Raw genomic sequence first — 17696 nt, 5'->3', positions numbered from 1 at the left:
CCTTATAGAGGATTTTGCTGACCACGTCGTGTTGAAAGTCAGTTCTCCAGAGAAGCGCAATATTTTTCTGTGCTTCCTTATCTGCACTGTTGCACCACAAAAGACCAGCAAATAAAGCTTTATTGCATTATTTTTGCCAATTAAAATAAATGAGAGTCTATCAATCAGTCTGGCTCTTGCCATATTTACTGCTCATCCAGCCCATCTTATAATTACAAAGTTACAGAATGACAAACATCTCAGCCCTGCCCATACTTGTGGACAGACACGAGGGTGTGTCTCTGACACCAAGTTGATCCTCAGTGCTGGAAGAACGGCCAGGCTGTAGTGGATAACAGCCACTGCCGCTGGTCCTTTCTCTGCATGAGCGCAGCTGTGGCAGCTGTCGCCTGGCTACAGCGCTCTTTTGTAAGGTGGAGCCTGGTGGGGGCCGGGGGAGGTGGGGTGTCCGGGTCTGGGCTTTGACACACAGAGCAGCCTCAAAGCTGTCACACACACGCTAATCAAAGTGCTAAATTTAGAGCTCGCATGAGGGTCCCTGAGAGCTCACTTGTTGGGCTTCCACAAATTGAAGAAGGCTGCTTTCTTCTAAAAATGAAACTGGTGGACACAATTAGATCTTATGAACCAAGAACCTTTAGTAGGATTGCTTAAAATTTCACGTCCAGCCTTCCACCCATCTTATGTGTATTGTTGTATATATATGTTGTAGCCTATATGCTACACTTTATTCCTAAAAATAAAAGTAGCAAAAAGTGTTCCTTGGAGTGAAGCTATGAAATAATGGCTTTTGATTTGAGAACCTTTCAACTAGTGGTTGATCAGAACTATTTTTGTAAATTAGAAATGCAAATATACATATGCATTTTTTCCTAATTGGTACTGCTAATTGATATCCAACACTAGGCAGGGTAAGGAATTTACACATGTCTCCTGTGAGACATGCAAAGCCAGCCACCACCTTTTTTTAAACCAGGCAGCCGACACACTTGGAGGAAAGGTCCCCAGCTCCACAACACCAGCTAACAGACACCTGTGCTGGCCAAAATTGCTTAAGAGCGATAAGGGGAGAGAGCGCCATCAACCCATCCAGAGAGAGCATGGCCAATTATGCTCTCTAAGTAGCATGGCTCTTCTGAACCTGATATTAGTACAGCTGCCTCAAACATCCCCTCAAGGATCATGAAAGGGCATCCATGCATCAATAGGATATACTTTACTGTATAGGATATACTTTACTGTGCTCTTAAAAAAATAAAGTCAAAGAGAGCATCTTTGTTAGTTGACAATCTCCAAGCAGGTTCATCTATCCATTTATGTGGTCTGATAGGAACTGATGGGACCTTGCTATTAGAAACTGGCAGGGTGATGCCATAATGAGACCCTTTAGAACCTTTCAATGATTCCTTAGAATATAAGCTTGTGAAGAACATTTTTAAGGTTTAAGGAACCTCCACATAATGCAAATGTTCCAACAAAAGATTTTACCTTCCTTAGAACCAAAGTAGAACCTTTGCTCCAAAGAGTGTGTGCTTTTCCAGTAAATGGTAAAAATGTTGTGAAAGTATTAGTAAAGGTGTTATGATGTTGTATGAGGAGTTTTAATGTGTTCTTGTGAGTGCTTTTACTTATTCCTTCCAAGCTAAGAACCTTTTACAAAACTTATTTTTCATATGTGTATGCTGCTATATATTTCACACATTTGATTGGCTTTTGCAGGTAAATATTAAATAGAAACATGGACTAGTTTAGGACTACATTGCTATGTCAATTCAAATGTTTTTTTACAACTAAAGATTTTTAGACTAGCCTTCAGTTTAATTAGGGTTTGGGTAACAGGTCATATCTTCAAAACATCACCTTTTCAGGATCACATAAACTAGAGTTCTGTATAACTGTATAACTATTACTGAATATTACCGAATGCATTTTGCTCCATACCTCTGTTTGGCGAACGCTACATTGTTCAAAAATGGCGCATCCTTTTGCTTGCAGTACTGAGGCTCCTCGTTTGTCAGACCGGTGTCAGTGCCCATAGTTTTTCCAGGGAGGGCAGGGTCACAACAGTCCAGGCTCCCCATAGGAGCAGGCTCCTGTCCATCAGAGCTTCCCAAAAGCGTAGTGTCTGAGTGGTCCATTAACACCTCAGGTAACTGGCTAGAGCAGCTGGTTGTCATGGCAGCAGACGGACGATGCCTGGTGTGCTTATAGGGCAATTCCCATCTGAATCAAAGGCGAGACATAGGACATGATAGGGGTCATTCACAGGAGGACCACAGCTTTGAATCAGTACTTTGTAGTGAATGTAATATTTACTGGTTAGGCTAGACATGGCTATCTCATGACTGATCTTACTATCCATTATACGATTGTTAAGAAAGGCAGTAAGTCTGCCTGTTAAAACCCCAGAATAATACAGAGACTGCACTAAAGGTCAATAAAAAGTCAGATAGATTTGGCCAGAGTTCCTTGCTTTAGTTAGTATGTACATTTAAAAGTCCATCACACAGCAAGTCTATTTGGGATGACTTAACATCTTAATGTGGTTTGAAGAAAGTATGTGATAATTTAGCTGTGCAGTTAGCACTGAGCTAATTGGTGGGGCATTAGCTTCCATTAACTTTCAGCTACATTAGCTGTCCAGATCCAGAAATGACATTTTAGGAAAGGAGAACATTTCTGCTGAATCGTTATGTATGTATGTAATGTTGAGAGAGAGGTGGAGCTGACATGTGTCATGTTGTTACTGTGAAAGACAGGTGTGCCTATTTGGATGGCCTCAAGGCCTTGCAGAAGGACAGAAGTGCTGACAGAGGAACTGAATGTGAGCTACATGTCTAATGGATCTTTTAAGTGAAGGAGATTTATTAGTCATACTTATGGTTTCCTGTTTTGTTGGCCATTTCACTTAATTTGGTCTCTGAGCATGTGTGATTCTAAGACCAGCTTGATCCTTGGTCAGGGTGAAACTGTCTGTCCCCTGACGGTGGTAAGATGGATATTTTAAAGGGGGATTTTTCACATTTTCTCTATAATTTAGTGGTTGAGAGGAAGTCATTCAGAGTGGATTGGTGTGAAATGGTTCATTGTTGAGAAACTCACAGTCCCACATTTCCCCACAGTGGTTCATGGTTCAAAGGGGCTCATGGTTGCAATGCAAATATAGCCTTTTTTTGGAGAACAAATGCTTGTGTTTTGAGCCTCCCCTATCGGACAGCTGTACCCAGGCATTTGTTGACATGCTGAAGGATAGAGAAATGAAAGAACCATGGCGTAAAGGTAGAGTAATAGTACAGGACTTTACACAAATATGAGGGTTATGCGGCATTATGCAGGTCTTATGCAGCTCCACCGAAGTTGCATAGGGATATAAGGTAAATGTGTTACATAAAAACTCTTCAGATGAGTGATTCCACTACATTGGCCAATATACACGTGTATATATGTGTATATCTTTAAGTAGCACCCATTGCTGAAACAGCTTGTCTAGTCCCTGTAGAGAAGTACTGCCAATAGAATAGGACTCTCTGAAGCAAAAAAACATTAAACTATTGGCACTATGCCTAATGCCAGCATTAAGCTGTGAAGCAGTGGAACTGCAGAGGGAGGGTATCACCAGAATAGAACTAAACAAAAATGCATGGAAACAAAAACAGTTTCCAGGGAGAACAGTTAAATTAGTAACTCATAACTGGGAAATGGTGTTTTTTTCTCCACCACCATTTCCCACATTGAACCTGAAGTTGCGCCACTGGAAAAATGACCCTTCCCATGTATCCTCTTCAGGCATCAGGATGACAGCTGAGCTGCACTCTGAAAACAGTGCATTTGTTTACACCCAATTCAGCAACCGGGTGTAAATAAATCTCTCTAAGCATGCCATGAATGAATCAGGGATCACAATATTTCCATTGTGGTCAGTCCACTGACAGTGTCTCTTTTGTGTCCACGCTTGTTCATAGAGGGCAAAAGACATCTCCTTTAACTTCCCAAGGCAGTGAGAGAGAATGAGGTCACCAGTCAGTCAGTGAGCTACATTGTTGTGAGCTCACAGCAGACTACAGAAGCTCAAAGCTAACCCAGTGCTTTGCGCCGGTTTACCCCTCAGTGCACCCAGATGATACGGCACAGAGCCATCTTTCAGCTTAAATAATAGGGGCGGGCGACACTGGTGACTTTCTTTTCAACCAGTACTGAGTTAAACACAGACTAATATTCTACTGATACCAGTACTGATACTGACATTTCACAAAGTGCATGTTTGTGACTTCTACCGTGACAATTAGTAAAGGACGTTTGACCATTAGAAACAAACTGGTACTAATTCACCAAATTGCCTTATTCAACAGGTCTATTCACTAACCTATTGCTGTAACACTGTGCTCCTCCAAAAAATGTGCATTAAATTAACCAGCCCAGATGGCCACCAACATTAATAGACATTGATATCTGGTTGAATTCGTGTGGAATGCTGATGACAGCTGATGTTGATATTTTGTTGGTTTTAAGAGATGTTAAAGTTACCAAAATCAAACATCTTCTAAACGTCACATGCCAAGGTCATATTGCTGTAAAATAAAGACACTTCATTGTGATGTATGGCGACCACAATTGAACTTCATGTTATCATCCATACAACATACAATTCTAACGTTGTTAGATGTTGATATGGTGTTAAGTAACCAAATTCAACATATGTCTAACATTGGAGCTTTATGACAGCTCAGTGTTGGTTTTTGATGGATATGTGACTGTGAGTAAGCAAACATCCATCTGTCTTCTTATCCACTTCTACCCGGTAAGGGTCATGGTGGGTCCAGAGCATACCTGGAACCTTTGGGTACAGGGCAAAAATCCCCCCTGGACAGGGTACCACGCACACCCATTCACTCATACATCTCACACCTAGGGGGAATTTTCCCATGGCCATTTTAGTGAGAGGAAAGAAAAGCATCCAGAGTAAAATGTCAAACTCCTCACAGACAGAGACTGGAGCAAGGATCGTACCCACAATCCCAGGCCCCTGGAGATGTGTGGCACGTACAGCCTGCAGTGCCACCCTGGAAATAAACATTCAATATCACAAAAAAGGTTTAAGTTGGTGTCAATGTGTTTACTTAAGAATCAAATTTCCAAAGGAAATGTTAGAATTAGAAGTATGGAATCATCAGCACTGTTTTGCCGATCCGTAGTGAAGAAGTCCCAATTCCTTTGTGATGACAGAACGCCAGTATGCCAAGACAAGGTCTCTTCAATAATTTACAGTCCCTGTTTCACAATACCCAAGGCCGGCTCGGGTGTGGGTAAAAATAACAGAGCCATAGCTGGGGGAAGCAGGAGTGTCACAAGGACAGGAAAGAGCTGTCACTCAGCAGCGCATGACTGTACACACAGCAGGTGGGGCCTTCCTGACAGGCTGTAGGCTGCTGTACAATGAAACACGCTCCCCAGCAACTTGTACACAGTGTAGGTGTCGAGCTATCTTAAGTTTCACTTCGAGATCTAGCAATGTAATGAATGAGAATAGAAGGCTGTGTTTATCTGTGAGCTGCAGCTGTCAGGGCCAGGCAAACCTGCTTCCTCTAGCTCACCCTGCAATACAGCTGATAGGGTCCACTTAGCACACTGTCTAAACAAATTGACTGCAAGACCTATACAGTGTGTTAAAGCTGTATAGTGAGGGCTTTAACATGCAGCGTCATACGCTGACATTAGAAAGCGTGAAGAGAAAATATCAACACTGAAACTGAACTTGTTATCTACACTGTTCTCATATGGACACTCCTCTAAATTCCTGTATATGTCTGACAAAATCCTCATTGCTTTCAAATAATGAAACAAAGCTAGAAAAAAAATGTGCTTTAAATTCAACATGGTCACAACCATGTAAATGTTTAAATATGTCCATGGGTGGAAAATGTGTGCTGGAAATCCTTACTTAAGACTGATTACTGCTACTGCAGGGAGAATACAGTTGAATACAAGTACAATTACCAGGACATAAGTATGTATGGACTTAAGTATGTATAAATAAAGCAATTTAGGATAATTGAGTAGTTGACTTAGCTGAGCTAGAGTGACTAAGTAACATTGACAAACAAAACTAAACAAAAGAAAACTTGACATCAATGAAGGTTCAGTACCCAGATACAAGACCACTGCCAACTGAACACACTGACATTACAGTAAAGTGAACTGTCAGTAAAGTGTCATATTGATATAAGCTTATTAAGCTATTAACATTTGATAGTTTCAGCATCAGTATCGCGATGTGCACATGTACAACAGTCACATTGCAGGATGTGCAATATCTTGTTTTATTTTTGGTGTTTGGTACAAAAAGATAAATTCACACTATTCTCATTTTCCCTACCGGATCTACCAGAGGCTGATTTTATCTGGCCAATATCATGTAATTGACAATTATTCATTTAATGACATGTTGGATAATTATGAAATCTGCTCAAATATGAAAAATGAAAATAATTCTTTTAGTAACGCAATATATCCCAATATTATTTTTTTCCAATATTATGCAGCCCTAACTGCTAAGGTGATGCTCTGCAGTAGTCAGTAGATAAAGAACAGAGGATGTTTAGACTCTATTCTTCATATTCTGGAATTCTTCAGCCATTAAAATAACAAAATAATGCTCCAAAGGGAGAGGTGTGTGCAAGTTCAACACTGTACAGATGGCATCACCAAAATAACTAAATAAACTTAATTCAGCACAAAAAATAAATAGCAACTAAATGTTAATGTCTTTATCAGAACTGAGTAGATTCATTTCCCAACAAATATATACTGTCAGTCAAATAAGTCAAAGTTGCTGAGCTGTATTAGTGCCATGCACTGGTGTTTAGCAGCTCTTTTGGAAGTGTTTGAAGTTGAGAAAACCACAAAAAAGATCTGCCAACAAGACAATGAATTATATACCACACCACTCAACAACTGATGGAGTGGGTGTAGAAGTGAGGAAGTTCAGGTGATGTCATAGGAACACAGTCAGCAGATTTGAACCCTGCTGAAAGCTCGTGGGACTGTGAAAAATCTAACCACATTAGGAGATCCGTGGACAGAAGTGAAGAATGTGTGGGAAGCAATTAATGTTTATTATTTTAGGAAAATGTAAGAATAAATAAATAAATAAACAAAATAAATAGGACAAAGTAGTGTGCATCTAAAATGCCAAACAGAAAATTGCACCATCCTAACCTTTTCTCAGTGGCATTTAAGTAGATACAGGTGCAGAAGTTCTCAGATTGGTTGGTACTTCACTGGTAGAACTACCAACGTAATTAGCAACTGACAGAAAAAAAACCCCTGCGGTTCCAATACTGTTCATTCTATAGAAATGAAGTCAAAATTATCCGCCATTTGCAACCTGTCAAATCTGCAAAGACTTGCATACTCATTTAGTAGACCGGTCGCTTTTCACAGATCAAGCAAGTCCTACACCGCCTTCATTGTGCATTTTCCCCTGGAATCCCAGTTTGTCCAGTAAGTGTAATGTTTCAACAGCAAAAGTGCAGCTCATGTGAGTTCCACTACAACTTGAACAGAGAGAGTGCAATGCAGGTCCTGCAGATGGTCTCTTCCAGACAAGGTGTAACCCCACCGTCTGATTTAGCAGAATATGGTTTTAAACACTACATTTCTGTGGGAAAATGAAAAATTGACCAATATTAGCACAGGAAAACTAGCTGCTGGAACTAGACATTGGAGGTGGAAAGACAGTTTGGAGGAGAAATATGAGATGAAAAATGGGCTGTTTAGTCATTGAAACATATGGGTCTGGGTGGGCTACAGATCATACTGTAAGCAGCCAGCAGAGGCGTTAGACTTGTGATTGCTTCACTTTTGAGAGATGTCCTTGAAGTAACCGATTCAGTTTTCATTTGGTAGAATTAGTTTTGCCATAAGTCTGCCACTCTGGGCCTTTTGGAGCCCAATATGTGTTACTAACATTCAGCCCAAGCTAGAATCAGCAGGTTCTTGAAAAACGGTGTATAAATGAGCCAGTATCTTAGCACTAACATACTACTAAAATCCAGTATGAGTGCTAGCAGCTGTTAGCATCTTCACACATTTTCAGACTCTTTCCTGTTTTGACCTTTATTGTTTGAACTGAAGGCCTAGGTCTAGCAGTCACAGTTTGCCACTGCATTTTTCATATTCATGTAACTCTGTCCTAGCAAATCATTTCTGACAATTCCGTCACTACAATGATTCTGCTTTGAAGAACAGCGCATAAGAACAGCAGAGTGTAGCAGTTAGCATTAAGAACTGAAAGTGACAGCGTGATGAGAAGCAAACTGTGATATGAGTGTCATCTTTGTCAGGTGTGTTTACTTAGTCTCATGTAGACATAATCACATGGACAGGAGCCATATTTCTCTAAAGCTGAAGATTTGGTGCAAATGCACTGGAGGATGAGTGACAGAATGAGTTTCTGTTTCTGACTGGAGGAAGAGCTAAAAAAGAGCCAGGCAGAGGGAGAGGGAGAAAAGATCAAGAGAAGAAGAGTGACGGAGTGGAAGACTGTCTGCCTCAGATAAGATGCTTAGCCTGCGATGATAAACAGGGAGGGAGTTCTGCTGAAGCTACATGCCCTTGAATTATTCCGTCACACACACACACACACACACTCCCAACCAATCACACACACATTCAGCACTCTACTTTCACGCCCACACACGTAAAAGCTGACACTGCAAAATGAGGTCCTCCAGCACTGTGGAGAGATCTGACCCTCTCCAATCAAATCCATTAATGCATAATCCAAGCTGCACTAATTGTCTGTGTCTGTTGGTGTGCACTCATTAGTGTGTCCACACAAATGGGCAGCAGAGGGGTAGAAGACTTGGGTGCATAGTTTTACCAAAATACGTCTCTGTGCATCATGTCCGTGGATTATATATATATTAAAATAACAGAACTTTTAACGTTTGCACCAGTTTGTTCATTTTACATCTTAATGCAGATGTTGTCATTTTTATTCTTGTACTTGAATTAATACTTTACTTACAGATTTCATGTTCACCTTTACATTTTGAGTGAAATTCTGCTTCTTCTGTTTTTTTTTTAAAGCAAACAACATTAAAAACTGCAACTCTGTGGTTTTGATCACGTCAATCACGTTGAAGTTTCCCAACAGAACAGTGTGACAGGGGGAAACTGAGTCAGCTGTTTTGTTTTGCATTTGGCAAGATGGTGAATGTTAGATCATTAGAACTAATTTCATACTTCGTATGAAGTATGAAGTTTGAAGTATATTTTCTGAGCAGATAACTCGTTCAGTTGTCAGTATTAAGGCTGACTTCATGTAATTAAGTGATTATAAAATACAGTATTTAGCAACTTAAATTCATTAGAAGATGTAATACTTAAACTTAAACCTGTTTATCAAAACACAGCTTCATTCAAATGTAGGGTACTAGAAACTCAAATTAAACTATTTAAAAATCTCATCTTGCTTGAGTTTCCCCGACTTACTGTGGATGTGAAAAAGTGGCTAAAATTCAAACTTGAGGTGAATCTATTAAGCAAATTTACCAAATACATTCACATTTTTGGTTTATTATTTTAACAGTTCAGTATATTTTTTATATGGTGCTAAGCTGCTGAACAGGTGGATATATATAAATGCACAGGTTTTATGACATCACAAAAAAACAAATGGGAAAGGTGTATATATGGATCTATGAACCGAGTAAACACTATGGTTCTAAATATTACTGTTTCAAAATGTCTTTCAATATTAGTTGTTTTCTTCCAAAAAAATATTTTGATAATTCTAGACTTCTATACAGTCCATATATGTGGACTAACTTGCAAAAATAGCCCATTTGAATTTATCATTTTTGTGATGTAATGAAGAATGACTGTATGTACGTACAGTACAAATTTACTCTACAGCAGTTTGGACCAGACATCCACACTGAAGTTATAAGGAACGTTCCCACCTAGACAGCAGTTTTGAATTAGACTCTTCAGTGAGAGTTTACTATCAACATAGTAAAACGATCCTGTAAATGATGACTGTTTTTGCTTCATAAATTCAGAAAACTTTAAAAGTCAACCTCAAGAAAAACAATTTTAAAAGTAAAAGGTAGGATATGGTCTTTTTAAGTTAATTATAAAATCAACAGGGGCTGCAATTCATACAGCAGAATTGAAAGAAATACTCACAAACTGTCTGAAGTAAAGTTCAATCACATAATCACATCAGTAGTGGTGGAAACACAGTCACATGTGTGTGATAGTGTGTGTGCATGTGAAGAGTCCTGCCAGTGTGTATCCCCTGTCGGGGGTGTAAAGCTGTTGGGATGCCAGGGCCGCATGCCTATCACAGCTGTGAACTCCAGAGGGCCAGCTGGCTGGCCTGAAGCTCCTCTAGCTCAGGCTTCTCTTTTCATCTATTCTCTGAGTGCTGGCCTGTGGGCAGTGTGGCACAGCTTAGAAAAGCCGAGGAGCAAAGGATTAATGCCACCAGCTTTCTAAAGCACATTTCAGAGATAACAGCGTGATTATTGGCTGTTATTTGATATTAGACTAAAGAAGAGCATTTTATGAAAAATTATATCATGATAGGTCTGCAAGTGTGAACCTTCAAGATTTTCACAAAAGGTTAGCGGTAAAATGTTTACCAACTGTTGGACGTGTGTGGGTATCATCAATTCTTACAGCTGCATAATGAGTAAAAAAATATATAATTGTTGAATAACCTTGGTTACAAAGTTCTCTGAAACAAAACGATACATACAGATGGGTTCATAAATATTTGGACACTGACACCATCTCGGTGGATTGGAAATTAAGCAATCAAGATATGCCTTCCAGCTTTAACTCAAGGGGCTTGGGTTCAAGGGTTTTTGACTTCAGGGAATCACTTGACTACACATGGTAGTATGTTTTTAAAAAAATAACAGATTAAAAAAAAGAAATATAATTAACATGGGCAAGATTACGTTTAAGATTATGTTTATTTAAAAGTTTACATGGTTTAACTGCCCAAACTTAATCCAAGTATAAAAACAATCCATATATTTATGATTATGTTAGTTTTACATGTGGACCCAACTTTATCACACATAGTGAAGAAATGTTTAATTATGGTGATGTTTTATTTTTGCCCTATCGCTCACCTATATCTACTCTGGTTTACAAGGAAATAAACACTAAAGTATTACAATCCAACAGGAAGTTCATTCCATCGATAGTCAGCTTACATTCTCTTCTTGTGACGACCCAGTCAAAGCATAATGGCAACTTAAGCAGAAGGCATTAACTGATAAAGCTATGTTTTGTCTTTATATCATTATTTTGATGCTCTGATAAGGAAATAGCCCCTGTAAAAGCCTCCACCGCCTTCTGTCCCCTCCTAATTGGCCAATTAGTGCGACTAATCGCACAATCGAGACTGAGAGAACTTGTTTTTGTCCCCTATATGCTGAAGCTTTTAAGATAAAGCGGCAGGGCAAGACTGGATTTACTCAAAGCAGTGACTTAAACTCAGTCATTATCTGATGATGTCTGTCTCTATATTTAGAGGTTTGGAAGATCACACATAGTTATAGTGGCATCTTGTGTAAACACATTTTTATTAGATCTGCAAAGAACAAGTATGTTCCTACTGTGTTCCTCCAGTGTGTTAATTTATACCAGTCTCCTGCATTTTAAATAAAGCTTTAGACTACACCAATGTCTAGTGATCAGGCTAAGGTTGGCATTGGGGCAAATTTGTTGTTGATGATGATTAGATAACTTAATGCATTTTAAATGCCCAGTAGCATTACACAGATCTGCAGCTTAGTATTTTTAACTGGAAACTCTGTAGCATCTCTTATGTGCTAAAATGACTACAGTTTTTTTTTTTTTGGGGGGGGGGTGGTTGGGTTTAATGAGGATTCTAAATCATTCTAAATTTTAATTGCAAGTTTAAATTATAATTTTTTAAGGATTGTTTTAGGCTGTGAAGACCAGCATGTTCACTTTTTTTACTTGAGTGCCCAACAAAGTTCACCAGTTATGCTGTCATGTGGAAACCACATGGGTTTTTGGTTGCTTTCTGATTGGTCTAACACATTTATGGCCAGAAGGGTATATACAGAACCATGGACCTTCAAAAAAAAACATTTGAATGCCTGAATGCCTTCTCTTTGTCTGGTTAAATAGTTCTTTCCTATGAAGAAAATGTAGGATTAAAAAAACGAAAAAAGGTTTTATATAGCTCCAAAAAGGATTTCCACAAAAAGGGTTTCCACACGTTATGAGCTTGTTCAACCTAGCAACATGTGCCACAAGTTGTTCGATTCTAGAAATTCTGATGCGCTCAGTAAGCTTACTCTGGTCATATCACATCACCACACAGCCCAGCATTCAGATGTACGGATGTGGATCTATAGAGTCTATCATGTCTAATTCTGTTTGGTTCAGCCTGAGCTTTTTACATTCCTGACTCCTCTGCAGTGTGGGAAAAAGACTGGAGGGGCTTAAAAATAGCAGCACCCCCACCCTGAGACAAGCCGTTTCCACAACCCCATTGACCACATCCAATAACCTCGGCCCAGCTCACTCAACTGCTCTCAGGACCCTCTTCTAGCAAATCATCCTTAATGGCTGCCCTCACCACCATCTGTTTAAAGGCAGGCAGACTGGAGAGGACCAAAGCCCAGCAGTGCCTGTATATTTCCAGGGGCCAGTTTTGATCGTCATAAGATCAGTATGATCTTATTATGTCTGTGGGCCTAAATTAGAACACCACTGCATGCTCACTCATTGTGCAGAGTGATGGTGTGTATATGCTAGTAGTGTGATGAATCATGATATGCTAGGCAGTAGACCTCATCGTGAGTCACTACGTGATTATGATTCCTTAGAAAATCTCAAAATAAGATCTCAAATTTCACTGATTTCAAATTGGATTATTTGGGTATGGTCGATAATTATTTAATTTAATTTAAAATTTAATTTTTAAAAATTCTGGCTTATGTATTATAGGCATGCAGTAGTGGAATATAGAGGAAATGATTGCCAAGAAATGATTTATGGGGATTTTCACACCTGTAAAGAAGCCATAACGAGTGTTTTGGTTAAAATATGAACCCATACTTTATTGAATTTTATTATAATAGATGTGTGATAGAGTGTGTGTGTGTTTTACTTTTATAACATTTATAAATGTAAGCTCAACAAGCGCAGCATTTTAGAAATAGCAAGACAAGCCTTCAGCGTTTTCCCACAAGTACCCCAGCACAGCCACCCACCATAATGCCTGTGATCTGGCCTTTTTGGTAAACATTCGCCCTTTATGGTCATGTGCCTGCTGCTAAAGCATTGTTAATATGAGCTAAGTCGTGCCAGCTGTTCTGGTATGGTTCATCTGTAGCAATTATGAGGATATAAATATGTCCTAAATAGAGCCCGTGAGCAAAGGGGAATATGGGTGAATGTGGGCGTGGCTGGTGAGTGCTGTGTATGGTGCCAGTGTTACGGCATAGCCCTGCTTCCTGCTGGGTACTAATCAGGTCAGAATGGAGGATTTCTCTCTTTTGTTTCGGTGCTTGTCTCTTTTTCGAACTACTTTAATCCTCTCAGAATGTTTTAATCCCTGGATGCCAGCGCTTTGGATAATTACTGTTTTCACCATTAACTCGCAACCATAACATATAAAATGTCTGCTTACAAAATAACAAAATCCATAATGCAAAAAGCAAAAACATCTTTAGGGGAGCAAGAGAGACCTTCTATTTTTTTTTTTTTTTATAAATAAACATTTCTATTAGTTTAACTGCATTCTGCTTCCAAAGGAGAATTACAATAGCTTTAAACAAGGAACACCTTAAATAAGGTGATCAGCTGATAGGTGAACCAGATATCTTTTGCAGGAGAACATGAATCCCTGAACTGAATGTTTGTAATACTGATGTCATTCATAAATTTAAACACAAGTCTAAGATCTGACTATCACAGCCATACAATCATAAACAAATGATTTTCCTTTTATGGAGCTAAAAGAACTCAGGGCTAAGCGAAGTCTTTATTAGCTGCTTTAAAGCACCAACCACTCACAATACCTGCATATTATAGCACAACAACAAAAACACTGCAATTATTCCTGAGTCTTATTGGAGAATGTTACTGTTCTCTTGTTGTGCCCTCTCAGTGTGATGTGCTGTTAGCTGAAGAGATTGTTGCTGGGTTAGCTTTTAGCCTTGCCTCCACTCACTTCCCCGGGTTTGTCTTTCTTACTAAGTCTTACTCGTAAAAAGTCAGTTGAGGTAGTCCGGTTAGTTTTCAAGGGAATGGACGTTGGAGAGAAGACATGGTAAACGGCTAGAGCTAGTTTTTAGCTTTGCCTTCAGCATTTACCTCCACGGTTTACACTTTGTTGCGTGTTGGGTTCAATCTCCCCTTCTGTGAACACTGGCACAGGAAACGCTGCCTCCACAAGGGCTGGTTTAAATAGCAACCTACATTCCCATAGTTAGCAGAGTTTAGAGTTGATGTGCTGCTCTCCAGAATCAACAACACCATATTTTCCCTGACATGCTTTACCATTTCGCCAGCTTTGCCTAGGGCTCACTACTGGGCTGGGTGTATGCACATTTTAGAGACATAAAGATTGACAAGTCAAGACTGTTAGGTAACAGTTTTAGTATTAGTGGCCTGTTTTCCAGGTTTCTTTTGAAGGAGGAGGCAACAGTGTTTGAGGTTTAGGGTATGTCACTTCCATGTACCAAACTCTCATTATTCAACTATGTCTGAGAAAATACTGTTTGACATTCTAGGGCCCTTTTAAACCAGACCAAAGACCCGTACTAGGACATTGTATTTGTTTTGGACTCTACTACACATTGACAGGTACCTTATATATTTACTGAAAACATTCTGCTGACGATGCTCATAAACAGTGTCAACATATGTAAACTGTCACACTGTAGTGTTTTTATGCTTCTCTACATACACAGCATACCGCTATAAATAACATTAATCTGATTATCTCTGAGAATATCAAGCTATCGTTTTTTATGGCATATGACACACACTCTGTTGTTTGTCTGCGATAACACTAAGCATTAAGCTTTATGATGTTTTAATACTAAATAGATCAACAAAATTGTGGTCCATTTGTTACTAGAGGAAGAAAATAACACATCACTGAGATAAACTACATGCAGTACACTCAAGCTTCTTTCCAGGGTCAGATTAGCATCAACTAGCAGAAGTTAACGTTATGGCCCGAGCACTAAACAATGTATGACCAAATCCACTTCTCTTGCTCTGTATAACATTAAACCACTAAGAGATTACAGCTCATTGAGATTACTTGTCTGACAATATGTTCGCACCATTAGAGCACATAAGCAGAGACAAGTCAGGTCATGAAAAACATCAGATTTGTCTATTAAAGATATTATGACGTTGTCAAGGCCCATCAGGGCATCTGCTTTCTAGAAAGAGGACTTTAAGTCCAGATAAAGACAACTGAAAGAAAAAAAAGTGACTGGTATTGATTGATTATGATGGCTAGGAACGCTAGCAACCATTTGGAATAGCATTGCAATAGCATAACATAGCAACTGCACAGCAATCGCCTAGAATACCATAGCATCCACCTAGCAACTCAGTTAAAACCACCTAGTAACTACACAGCAAGAGAGACTATCTTCATGGGAAACCCACAAGATCTGTCTCTGGTTTCTTGAGACATGTCCCTCAACCTCAATCGTTTCTCCGTGAGAAAGTGTGGATGATGCTACCATTTCTACTCCTTGCTTTCCTACTTCGACAGCATGGCTGTCAAGCATTGCATTACATTGCTCTGACTGTGGCAACATTTTGGTGTCTCTGCCTAATCAGCTGAACCACTAAAGATGTGCACAACCCACAGACAGATGACCACAGCCTTTAACTGTGGCCACAGCCCAGGAGGCTATCCACCATGCAAGGTGCCTAGTCAACACAAGCTTATCACTGGACAGTTTTTTCTAACTGGCATGCAGATAACTAGTCTGCCCCAAGACCTCACACTTCATGGTCAGCAGTTCTGACGGCTCTAACAGAGACTTTTAAACCATTCTAGTTTGCCTTATGTGACCCTGTTTGTCCCTATCCACCCTAAATGGATTCAAAATAAATCAATTTTAGGGCAGCTTTTAGAGTCATTAAACACTTCAGACTTCACAGCGGTAAACAGTTCTGTCGCTAATTTCTCTACAATGCACCATTTCTAATCAAACCTTTTTCAGGGCACATTTGAGGCTATTTTCATTGTATACATGACTTTTGTTCTGTATATACCTGAGAACTAAAATTTCTCTGATTATCTTTTTTAAAAATATTTTCTCTTTTGTGCTTATTCTAACAGTCTACTAACGTGAGTTAGAACAGTTGTTTCTCTTAAATGGCAACTTTACAGGAGAAGGAAAAGAACCTTCTTAACTTTCAATAGAAGTCAGTGTAAAAATGGCCAGATTCTCATTACGTCAAAAGGTAAAAAAACGACAGATACATGCAGATACAGGCAGATACAAGTTTGAATCCATAATCCATTATCCTTAGAGGGAAGTTTCACATCTTTCCTCTTGCGTCAGACTCGCAAGAGACTGAGACTGAATGGTACTGTGGTGCTTGCTGTACTTGTTGCTATTGTGTACAGCCCTTTGCAGGCTCTGTGCTCAACCCATCCGTGACACAACACTTACCAACACATCAATTTTACAGCAAGTCTATGATTATGTATGAATAGCTGTTTGCCAAGAGGCTTCGGCCTAACCATTCTCAAAACGCCCCCTTGAGAAAAAACAACCTACAAAAAAAAAAATACTACTTACAGTTTGAGCAGTGTCTGAGTTTGACATTGGGATGTGCTGGTGAACTTGGTTTCTTGCATAAAAGTACAGGAAACATGCGTAGAACAAAGACAGCGACAAAAAAAGAAAAAAGGAAGAGACATTGTACGGGACGGGTGCATGTATGAAACATGCAATCCATTATTGCACAACTGCTTAACTGCCATGGTTCTGAATCATAGAACCAGAAACAGTTCAGAAGAAGACACACTCCTACACGTTTAGACACTTATTCTAGAGGTAGGGTGAGATATGATTCATTTTACAAGAGCTTATTATACCACATTTTAACTAAGGATGTCCCAATACAGTTAGTGATCCAATCTGTGTACTTTAATGTTTGGTATGAATTTGATCTTTGTGTTTCTATAAATAACACAATTAAAGTAACACATAATGTAGGTAAGATGTGCTGATAATAAATACTAACATCTGAACTGATTTACATTGTATGGTTGTTTGTTGTTTGCTTTAAAAAAGACCATTTTATAGTGTGTTTAATATCTTATAATATAGTAGCGATTATAATATGTGTGATGTGTGTGAAGTGTTACACACCAATCAGACACAACATTAATATCAATCGCCTAATACTAAGCAGGTCCCTTTGTGCCACCACAACAGATCTGAGCATTCAAGGCGTGGACTTCACAAGATCTCTGAAGGTGTCCTGTGGTAAACTGAGACGTTAACTGTAAGTTGTGAGGTTGGGCCTTCATGGATCGCATCAGCCTTAGATGCCCATGTCACCTTTCTCACCAGTTATGCTTTCTTGGACCACTTTTGGTAGGTACTGACCACTACATACTGGGAACCCATCACAAGGTCTGCCTGATGTCT

The 17696-nt window shown here is 39.3% G+C and overlaps 1 protein-coding gene across 2 annotated transcripts in view; it reads right to left on the bottom strand.

Moving 5' to 3' along the window:
* Nucleotides 1–17696, bottom strand: part of LOC140537159 (E3 ubiquitin-protein ligase MARCHF3-like) — a 34960-nt gene that overhangs the window by 14837 nt on the left and 2427 nt on the right. The window contains exons 1-2 of one of the 2 annotated variants that reach the window (XM_072659402.1): nt 16839–16922; nt 1942–2223 (exon numbers count right to left, since the gene is read on the bottom strand). In XM_072659402.1, the coding sequence (XP_072515503.1) occupies nt 1942–2223; nt 16839–16897 (341 nt within the window). In that variant the 5' untranslated portion in view covers nt 16898–16922. Of the gene's footprint in view, nt 1–1941; nt 2224–16838; nt 16923–17696 lie in introns of those variants that run through there. The other variant, XM_072659403.1, reaches the window with a different exon arrangement.

This window comes from Salminus brasiliensis, chromosome 16, assembly GCF_030463535.1.
Source record: "Salminus brasiliensis chromosome 16, fSalBra1.hap2, whole genome shotgun sequence".
Lineage (NCBI taxonomy): Eukaryota > Metazoa > Chordata > Actinopteri > Characiformes > Bryconidae > Salminus > Salminus brasiliensis.
The sequence above is the reverse complement of the archived record's forward strand: the minus strand, read 5'-3'. Positions and strand labels throughout refer to the sequence as shown.